Source organism: Hippichthys cyanospilos, chromosome 10 (genome assembly GCF_059441005.1).
Source record: "Hippichthys cyanospilos isolate Australia breed blue-spotted pipefish chromosome 10, RoL_Hcya_1.0, whole genome shotgun sequence".
Classification (NCBI taxonomy): Eukaryota; Metazoa; Chordata; class Actinopteri; order Syngnathiformes; family Syngnathidae; genus Hippichthys; species Hippichthys cyanospilos.
Window position 1 is genome coordinate 16,568,576 of NC_142378.1, and position 11,063 is coordinate 16,579,638.

Genomic DNA, 11,063 nt, shown 5'->3' on the forward strand with positions numbered 1-11,063 from the left:
TCAAATGATTATTTCAAGCCACAGTTGAACTTTCAAAGTAGGCTTTGAAATCACAGTTTGAAGCCTAATTCAGGTTTCAAATTTGGGTTTCACACAACGTTTTTTTTTTAAACAGGTCATGGTTCGTCAACAAATATCAGGAAACGCTCCTCAGACTTAAAGCATTCACTGCCCTTGACGGCATTTGAACTGGGCTGGCAATGAATGAGTTAAGTGAATGAGAGGTGTCCTTTAATCAAGAAGTTTGTCACTGCCTTCAACCTGCAGATACCCTGTACATCAGAACAGTAAAACATTAGATTTAACGATAACAAAATAGTATAATTTATTTGCATTTATTCTTATTGTGCCTCCGAACATGTCCTCCTTGCACGTGCATATTTGCAGGCTATTGCTCGTAAGCTGCATGAGAAGGAGATGAAAGAGGAACGACGGCGACAGAAACACCAGGATGAAGAGTACTATGAGGATCCAGGAGGTGAGTAGAATACTGTTGCTTTCCCAGTTTTTCCCAGTTTTTCCCAGTTTGTGTCTGTGCACTTTTGGATTGCCCAACTCTTGACAATTGAGTGGAAGGAATAACGACTGCTTAATAGAAGGGAGAGAAGAAGCGAACACGTCGACCTCTTTGGCTGCATCACACACAGGCACTTAATACCGGCAGAAACATTATTTCCGTAGTCAGCAATGTCCTGTTCCTCATCCTAAAAAATGGTGCTGAGAGAGTTTAGGGCTAAGCAGCTTCAACAGGCTTTCGTCCTCTCCTTATTCATACTGTGGTCAATCACATCGCAGATCGTCAGATGCCAGGAAAGTGAATTGCTTTTAAAAATATTTCCAATACTACTTGAACGCATCGCTGTATTAAAGCAAAAAGTGAAAGGTACTGCAATTGCTGATTGCATTCTATACAATGTCAGTTCTCCATTTTGGTTCCTTTTTTTTTTTTGTTTTAAACACACATTTCCACTGCCCCTATCTTCTTAAATATTCTAGGTAACTAACCATCATCATGTTTCGTCTACTTGTTTCTTCCTTGGCAGGTGCGGCAGCTCATTTACTAACTACTGAAGTTCATATTTTGAGTCTTTATTACTTTTCACGTTTCTGTGCTCCTTTGAACCATTTTGTTTTCAATATCGGTTTCTTCCAAACTTTTCTCCATCCGCTCAGCTACCAGACAGCCTCTTGACCTGGACAAGCCCACGCATCACACTTCAGTCTCCCCAGGTCCTTATGATCTGCATCCTCCAGGGAGCTCCCAACGTGATAATTCGCCAGATTCTAATTCCATAGAGCCAAAAAAGAGCAGACAGCCCAAACAGGATCCGGCAGCACTTCACAGCCGCTCCAGGTACCCCGAGCATTTCCTGGCAGAGGACGGCCGGGGGAGGCATGTAGATCCGTACTCTGATAACCTGCCATCACCCAAAGGCAAGCGTGGGGACAGGTACCCTGATTATGAACCTGCTGAATCTAAAAGAGCACAAGACATAATGAGAGAGGATCCCAATAAAGTAGTGAGAAGGAAAGAGAGACCAGCCCATTCTCCAATGAGCCCCAAGGAAAGAGACAAGGGCTGGGAGAGAGAGAGAGACAGAAGACAGGACAGAGACGGAGGCAGGGAATTAGAGCAGGACTATCAATTGAGGAAACACCAAAGGTCGGACAGGGAGCACGACGTAAGGATGGCGAGAGGAGGTAGAGAAAGGGAGCGCTCCAGAGATCGAGGACACATTGAGGAGAGGCCTGAAGGGAGAGACAAGCATACATACAAAGGCAAGGACGGACAACGAGCGAGGGCCAGAAGCAGGGAACGGGTGCGTCGTGATGATTTCATTGAGCTGAGGGGGAACAGAGATTTCCGGGAGGAGGACGACGATGACACAAGGGGGGCCAGGGGCCGCCAGCGGGTTCAGTCGGGCCCCGACGATGTGTTTGAAGAGCAAAGGAACAGCAAAGTAAAAGGTGATGGCAGAGAGTTGTGGGAACCTTCTGGCAAGCGTCCGCCCTCCAGCGGCGAGACAGGTACCACCCGCAGCCCCCATCTGGGTTCTGTAGGGCTTTGCTTTGGTGTGCTGCGGTTGCTTATTGATTTGGCAATCTCAGGTGGTGGGCTGATTGAATTGGAAGTCTTTAATGATCACCTTGATTCCATTGGTCAATGTTGTGGTTTGATGGCTTGACATGATTCTTCATGCTGCTTTTCTGCTGTGGCTTTCCCCCTTTTATTGTGAACATTTTAACAGTGCTGAGAAATAAGTGGATCAAAGATAGGGTTTTCTTGTAAATTTTGGGTAGAAGTGCAAGACTATGATTTGCTAAAAGGACCTAAGGGCTGCGCAGCAACTTGCCTGGTCTGTTTGATTTCAAAGGTGGTCCAAAGTAGTAAAGCGCACACCTGCACTGCCCTTAAAGGTACCTTAATAACTTCATAGTCTGCTATATCAATGACAAAGAAATTGAATTGATTTTTTTTCCCCTTTCAAATAGAAGTGATTTTTTTTTTTTTTATCAGTTATTGACTTTCCACCTCTTTTTGGAAATTAAAACAAGTGAAACATAATTTCATGAGGCTATTGTTAGGTCAAACCTGTACCATACTGTTTTGAATCAGTAATACCAGGCATTCACTTCCGCAGGTCGAATTGTGCACAAAGGGAGCGGCGCATTTGTAGAAGGGGAGTATGGACTCGGCGATGCCACCAGGGGCCTGACCAAGATGGATCTGCGTGAGCAGGAACTCAAGGACTTGGAGGTGGCCAAAAGAATGCAGGAGGAGGAAGTCAAGGTGAATGCCTGAATGCATACATTGCACTGTTTGTATATACAACATACTGTAATTGTGGCCCTTTGTACTGCATGCATCATAGCACATCCTAAGACAAATAGGGATAACACAAAATTTGTATCGACTCTGATCAAGGTCAAAATACCTATCGGAATGTGTTTGTTTAGAACCAGTCTGATCCTATACTCAACTTTGTGATCGTCAAACCAGAACTACAACTACGACAATAGCAAGCGAGATGTTTCTTGTCCAGTGTTGTGCCAATGTTGTTATTTACTCTTGAAAGTATTATATCATGTTCGCTTTGGAGCACGCATTGTTGTGAACACAGTGCCAGTGAAATTACTTGAAGACATGAAGAACACACTTTAGTGTTTTGTCGATTTTTAGTTTTATAAGCAAGGGTGTGCAAAAAAGAAAGAAAGCAAGTAATGTAATCATGCTTGGAAGGAGAATCTATAGAAACACTCATTCATTGCACCAAACAGCAGTGACTGGTATGTCAGCACATTGCAGTAGGTGATTAAAAACATTTTATCATTTATTTGATGCTTGAAAATTGCTGTGCCACAGTTTAATGTTAAGAGTAATAAATTAACAAATGTTTCTGCGTACCTCTGCAATGTCTTCACTTAGAATGTACCCCTGTTTGGAAACAGTATTAGGGAAACTGGAATAATAATTCTATCGTGAATGTGGGGTTTTAAAGTCAATATCAAGCAAAGTACATCAACGTATTAAAAACCTTTACAGTAGCACCCCCTCAAAACAAAAAAACAAAAACAAAAACTTGAATCTGTATAGAATAAGGGTGGCTTGCTCACAGACAGGTTAGCACGCCCACACCTTACAATGCAGAGGTCGCAGGTTCATTTCCCGCTCCAGCCTCTTTGCGTGGAGTTTGAATGTTCTCCCTGTGCTTGCATGAGTTTTTTCCAGCGACTCCGGGTTGCTATCACATTTCAAAAACATGTACATTAGACATATTGAGCAGTCTAAATTATCCTTGTGTGTTTGCACTGATTGTAAGGTTGAATGGCTGTTCACCTTTGTGCCCTGTGTTTGGCTAGCTATCAGTTAAAGATGTATCTGGCTTGCCGCCCGAAGCCAGCTAGTATAGGCGGTTAAGATGATGGGTGGTATAGGCCAATATCTGAGGCTGCAGTATTGGTATCGGACATGAAAACGTGGGAAATGAGCCATCCCTATATATGTAAATGGGCATTATTGGACTGTATCTTCAATCTCAGGATGTTATGCCAGTGCTCATAATGTTGTGGCTGCTCAATATATGCGTACTGCATGTGCGCCACACCATCACAGTGGGGGAATCATTTCCATTAAACTGCCAAGCAATACAGAGGGACCCTAAAACTGTCTCTTGTGCGGTCTTAGACTGTTTGTGATAAACAACAATGTCATCAGCCAATGATTCAATATATGACACGTTTTATTACAATAAGAAATATTTATGTACATCATTTTATCACCCAGTTGAAAGAGGTAAAACTTAACCCTTTGTCAGCAGGCTTGTTTTTTGCACCCGTTTGAACTAAGTGTCATGAATATTTTACCAATTTTTAATTTAAAAAAAAAAAAATGTTTATCTGTTACAGGCAAGCAAGAGTCATGTGCGTGCAGCTCAAGTTGCACAGGATGAGGTGCGTTGGGTGAACCTTTTCTTACTCTTGACTTTTCATGTACTTTAAAATTGCTCTGTATGCATTCCCACATAAAATGTAGAATAACATCTCCATGTCTCCGATTCATGTTTATTCATCAGTTCATTCTTTGTTCATGAAATTTAGTCTAGATTCGAGTTTGCAGATGTGTCAAGCTAGAAGTACATTATCAATATTGGGTAGAAACCTATAATGTTAAAATGTTGTCATTCGTTACTGTTTACGATGTATAGGTCAGCTCCCATTTGGCCTTGTTACATATTAAATAAATAATCGTCCCGATTGTGTATAGTTAAGTTTTTTTTGGGGTGGGGGGGAAGCTGACGGTATTAGAGTTCAGAAGATTTCCCTTGACAGTAGTGGAATGCAATTGACACTGTCTTAACTGTGACAGGAGATGGCCCGGCTTCTAATGGAACAAGAAAAGAGGGAGTACAGAAAACATCGAGAGAGGGAGAAAGAACGGGAAAGGGAACGTGAAGAAAAGGAACGAGAAAGGGAAAGGGAGCGCTTGGCAATGGAAAAGATGGCGATGGAAAAGAGGCGACCAGACGGTGGGGACCACAGGGTACGTTCCAATTGATTTGTCATGGATTGATTGTTCTGATTCGAATTTTGGTCATCTGATTTCTGGAAGCTACTTATCAGAAATTACAGTGCAATGCATTGCCATTTCAAAGCAATGCATTTTAGAACGAGCCATAATTTATAGGGATGGGACGAGACACCAATCCCCCAAGACAAGACGTCTCATGAGATTAAGTTCATGAGAACAAGAAAACAAAACAAAAAAAAATTAATATAAAGTCTATAAGGGCACTTATGTGTGGCTTTAGTGATTCTTTTTTTTTGCTTTGTTTCCACATACATTTGCAATGGGGGTCCTTGGAAAATCTGCTTTCTAAAAGGGGTCCCTGACTCCAAAAAGTTTGAGACCCCCTATTTAAACTACCTTTCAAAGGTAATCTGACTGTTCTTGCCTTGGCAAGACAAAGTATGTGACCCCTTTGGTATTTCTTGGAATTCTGCATAAATTGCTGATAAAATGTGTTCCGGTTTTAATGTAAGTCACAACAATACAATCGTACATTCTCTTAAAGTAATACTCCACAAAAAAAGGGTTGATTTTTTTTTTTTTTTTTATTGGGCACAATATGTAAACATTCACATCACAGGGTGGAAAAAGTATGTGAACCCCAAGGTCAGTGACTTCTACAAGAGCTAATTTGAGTCAGGTGTCATCCAACATGGAGTTAAATTAGTGTGACGAGTTTGCAGAAGTTGATTCAAGCTGTCCTGCCCTTTAAAAACCTCACACTAGTTTTGAAAAAGCTGTTCAGAAGATGCATTTCATGGGAACCATGCCCCACACCAAAGAGCTTTCTGAGGACCTGCGAGCAAGAATTCTTGAGATACATAAGGCTGGAAGGGGATACAAAAAGCCTTGCTGTCCATGTCTTAACAGTTAGACAAATAATGTACAAATGGAGGTAGTTCAAGACAGTTGCCACTCTCCCCAGGTCCTGCAAAGATGACCGCAAAAGCGCTGGTCAGTGAGGTGAGAAGAAATCCCCGCGCATCAGCCAAAGCCTTACAAACTACTCTGGTGCATGCAAACAATTATGTTCATACCTCCACAATATGTGAACGTCTGAACAAGAATGAATTTCATGGGAGGACACCACCGAAGAAACCTCTGCTGACAAAAAACATTGCTGGACGTCTGATGTTTGCAAAAGACCACCTTGATGTTCCACAGCAATTCTGGGACAACATTCTTTAGACAGATGAAATAAAAATCGAGTTATTTGGCAAGAACACACAACGGTATGTGTAGACGAAAAGTGTCACGGCACATTGTCAGAGCAATCTATGAAAGAAGACTAAGACAAGCCCAGGCTAGGCTGCAAAATAGTAACTCAGACCACAAAGATTGACTTTTCTTGCTAGCAAGGGACAGCAGAAGGTCACGCGCCCGTGTTCGCTTCAGCATCTGTCCAGTGAGCTGCCGTCCCCGCTCACTTTTTATTCATTCAGTGAAGCATTGCACATTAGAAGACATAACCAAAACCCCAACTGCACACAGTCGGGCGCCGCTGGTCTCAACAACTGGGAGAAAGTTCAAGTACACACTTTCCTCCGTCAATAGCTTTATCGAAGAACTTGGGCGAGATGGACAAGCACTGCATAGATGGATTCTAATACATGCTATTCTGGTTATGAAATAAACACATAATGATAACCTCTTAATCTACGCTTTCTCTCACATATACCAGCATCAGATCATCATCCCAACAGTGAAATCTGGTGGAGTGAGCATCATGATTTGGGGCTGTTTTGCAGCCTCAGGGCCTGGACAGATTGCTTTCTTCAATGGAAAAATGAATCCCAAAATTTACCAAGACATTTTGCAGGAAAACATAGACCATCGGTCCACCAACTGAAGCTCAAAAGAGGATGGGTGATGCAACAAGACTTCAACCCCAAACATACAGGGAAATCAACAACAGAATGTTTCAAAAAGAAGAAATGGTATGTTCTGGACTGATTCAGGACCTCAACCCCATTGAGATGCTGTGGCATGACCTCAAGAGAGCCATACATACCAGACAACCAAAAAATATTGCTGAACTGAAACAATTCTATGAAGAGGAATGGTCCAAAATTCCTCCTGGTTGTTGTGCAGGTCTAATCTTCAACAACAGAAAACATTTGATTGAGGTTGTGGCTGCAAAAGGAGGGTCAACTAGCTACTAAATGTTAAGGTTCACATACTTTTCCCACCCTGTGATGTGAATGTTTACTTCTTGTGCCATATATATAACAAAATATAACATATTTTTGTGGCATTACTTTAGTAGAATGTATGATTGTATTGTTGTGACTTACATTAAAATAGAACACATTTTATGGCTAATTTATGCAGAAATGCCAAAGGTTTCACGTACTTTTTCTCACCATTGTAGAGTACTCGAGCACTGCTAGCTAGTAGCTAATTTATGTTCTAGGCTTTGCCAAATGCTGGGAGCAAGCACTCTACATACAATAAAATGCTAGTTTAATTAAAAAAAAATTTAGTCCCCTGGATTGGCAATTGAATGTGAATTCAGGACAAAGTTGTGTTGTTTATATTGAGTCGTGCAACAGGTTGCGTGGCATAATGACATCCTTTTGGGAACAACTTCAAAATAAAAGCCTGCGTGTCACAATACAAACATTCATCTCCATACATAATTTGATATAGTCACATTTATTTTGTTAAAGTCTAACCAGGTTTTGTTTTACTGTCATGTACCAAGCAAACTTATATGCAGGAAAAAAAAAATCTTATTTATTTGGTGGCTTTCTAATTTTGTGAGCTCGACAACCCCAAATAATTATCATTATTATTATTATCATCATAGTTGCAGGTGAGTTGGAACCTATTCAAGCTGACAGGGCCAGATGTTGTCTGCATCCTGGATTGGCTCTAATTGAAATCCACAACATTTATAACTGTAAAGCAGAACATCCTCATGATCAAGACGTCGAACCTAGAATCTTAATACATACTCTAAATTTAACAATGAATCCCTTTTCTGCTCGTGTCAGTCAAAACAAATCCATTAGGTTTGCAAAGGCGCAGTGTTGAATGTAGGTGGACCTATGGCTGTTATGTTTATTTTATTGATTTGGTGCTTTCCAGTCAAATTCCGAGGATGTCGTGCGACCTCGAACACGTGATGACTTTGACCACCAGAGGCACAGGAACCACCACAAGCCTTCAAGGTAACGACACACTTCTCCATCCAGTCAAGAAGACAAACGTCATCCTTTTATTTTATTGTGTTGTTGTTTTATGTTTTTTTTTTACATAACATTCTTAATGACATTGACATTGTCACCGTTGACGTCCCAGGCCTCCTCATCCTCGCACCCCCGAGTATGAGAACGTGAACCCCGGTTACGGCTACAGCGACCACGCCGCTCCCCAACGGGCGCCCGCCAGACCTGAGGCTGCGTACAAAGGTCATTTGTCACATTAATTCAACACACATAATACAGTGTAATTTCCACATTCAAGCACCACAGACAGAGGTCAGAAACAGAAGTATTGGAAGCTCAATGTCATCGGGGTTCATTACATTGAAATACCCAGTGACGCGTGCGAGACAAATTGTTCTGGAAAAAAAGAAAAGTGAAATGTAAGAAAGGAATTGTTTGACCTACGAGGTTTGACTCTCCTCACTTTAATCAAACCGCTCTTGACTCGCACGCATTAAGAGTAGCCAAGAGAAATGATGCCAGCTGTAATAAAGGAAAAACGATGTCTGGAAAAACTTCAATTCCAGTTGTGAGCCTTCTGATGGATGTCGTCTACTTTTACAGGTGCCTATTACAAGCGGTGACTCAGGCTCCAGACAGGCACTCAGTCCTCCTCTGTCTTTGTCTCCTCCCTTATTTATCCTTTTGTCTTCAACCATTCACTGCTAACCAAAAGCCTTGGGACAATCTAATGAGTTGGCAATGTTTTTTTTTTTTGTTTTGTTTTTTTTAAAATCAGCAATCATCTCGTGTGCAGGAACCTCACTCATATTTTCACTCCCCCAACCATGTTGTTTTAATAGTCATAAATTCTGAGTCCTGTACCTGACATCAAGCCTAAAGAGCAATGTCACCTCAAGTAGGCCCTCCCAATAGTTCCCGGCAGTCAATCCAGACACTGGGTTGGCTGCGATGTCATCACAAGGGCTCCGGGCCTCTGCCCCTCTTTGCTCATCGGCTCGCATTCCTTGACATCTGACCGTGTTTTGATTGGACGTGCCTGCTCAGTCCGATGTGGCCTCAACATTTGGCAGCTGCTTCCCTAAAATCTGTCATCACCGTGCCATGCAACAAAAATGCAAAATAGTCTTATTCTTTTATATATATATATATATATATATATTCCAGCAACACTGAAGTTGCTGCACTGCAGAGGCTTAGGGAACGTTTTTAAAGCTCAACATGCCTTTCAGCATCTTGTAAAACAAACAGGTGGGGAGCTCATGCTGTTTGGTGAGCAGTCAATGGCCTGCTGCACAAATCCAAAACTTAACTGACAGGAACTGTTACAAGACTACAAATTCTTATGGAGTACAACATGAAGCAAATGTATACTAAAGCACAGCGATGCAGTAGCACATCAGTCATGTTACGTGTTAGTGGTTAGCATGTGCGTAAATGTGCCCTCTGATTGACTGCCTCACGCCCAAACCGAGCCGACAAATCTTCTGAGAATGATTATTGTACATGTGATTTCTAAGTCACATTTGCTTTAATAATTCGATCATGGCAATCAGAGGGCTTTCTAAAATTGCCTCTGATAAGAAATGTGTTTCCCACGCCACCCATTTAACTCTTACCCTGCTCAACAATATCTCGTACATGATATATCATTGTTTTCGGCCTAAAAACTGCATACAGACTGCTTGTGCTCTGATGAGATTGTAAAGGTTTTTTTCTTTTTTCCATTGTTTGTTCAAATATTTTATTTTTTTCATTATGTATGACCGAATTTGCAAAAAAATGGGAACAAACGGAATTTGTCATTTATGTCTGGCTAGAAAGGGAGACATTTGATTTAAATTTCACATTTCCGTCTCTTTTCAAATGGAAGAGAAGCACACGCGGAAGACGAGGGATTCATTCAAACAAAAATACAGTTCTTTAAGGGACATTTTCTTTCAAGGTTTTTGCTGCTTCCTGTTCTGTTTTTTCATATTGAATAAGTAGAGCCTGCAGTGACCAAAAATAGAAAAATCAAAATCTTTCATTTGGTTTTGAAGGGAACTGTATCACCCTCCCCTTGTACCTCCAGCGTTGTCATGTATGAATTGGTGGCTTTTTTTTTTTTTTTGTGTGTGTGTGTAAGATGTGCGTAGTTGCTCTTCTCAGAAAGGGATATGTGCCATATTTTGTCCATTTTCAAGCACTTGTAAATCGAGAGTGGGCCTCCAAAATTTAGCGTATGATGAGAGCCCCACCTTGTGGTCTTTTTCAGTACAAGAGCTGTATTTGTTTGTCTCTGGAAAGCAGGGATTCTTTGGGACTAAGTTTCAAAACTGCTCAGGATGTGTGTGTTCATTCAATTCATGTCCAGGATTGAGCATGTTTTTTTTGTTTGTTTGTTTTATTTTAACAGGGCCTATATGCAATCTCTTCTTAAATCAACATGTGCTGGAACATGCTGTAAAAGTTTTTTTTTTTTGCTGTTGTTTTTATTATTTTTATGTCACAAATGATTTCTTTTACTTATTGCGTCCCAAATTGTAATAAATCCGCTTTTGGAGTCATTGACTTGTTCTTTTAGTTTTCATGCCAGCTTCCCTTAACCACAAGTATGACACTTTAAACCTGTAGTGCAGGTGTTCGTGTTTCGTTCTAACCTTCTTAAGATAAGGACATCTGCATGGCAAATACAAGTGAAAATAGTGTCAAAGTTATATTTTGAGCCAAATTCTGTCTACTTTATGTGAATGTTTGACATTTCTCCAGTGTCAGCCTGCCCCTCTCGAGTCAACACGAAATGAAAGGGAAACCAGTTGGTGGGAAAAACCTGTTTTTAAGTA

General features: G+C 41.1%; 1 protein-coding gene across 2 annotated transcripts in view; it reads left to right on the plus strand.

Annotated features, from left to right (window-relative positions):
- Window positions 1-10,787, plus strand: part of ccdc50a (coiled-coil domain containing 50a) — a 23,221-nt gene extending 12,434 nt beyond the window's left edge. For both annotated transcript variants that reach the window (XM_088425027.1, XM_088425028.1), the window contains exons 5-12: window positions 388-478; window positions 1,174-2,028; window positions 2,643-2,791; window positions 4,408-4,452; window positions 4,868-5,041; window positions 8,159-8,241; window positions 8,372-8,481; window positions 8,842-10,787. In XM_088425027.1, the coding sequence (XP_088281153.1) occupies window positions 388-478; window positions 1,174-2,028; window positions 2,643-2,791; window positions 4,408-4,452; window positions 4,868-5,041; window positions 8,159-8,241; window positions 8,372-8,481; window positions 8,842-8,861 (1,527 nt within the window). In that variant the 3' untranslated portion in view covers window positions 8,862-10,787. The remainder of the gene's footprint in view (window positions 1-387; window positions 479-1,173; window positions 2,029-2,642; window positions 2,792-4,407; window positions 4,453-4,867; window positions 5,042-8,158; window positions 8,242-8,371; window positions 8,482-8,841) is intronic.
- Window positions 10,788-11,063: the final 276 nt, after the last annotated feature.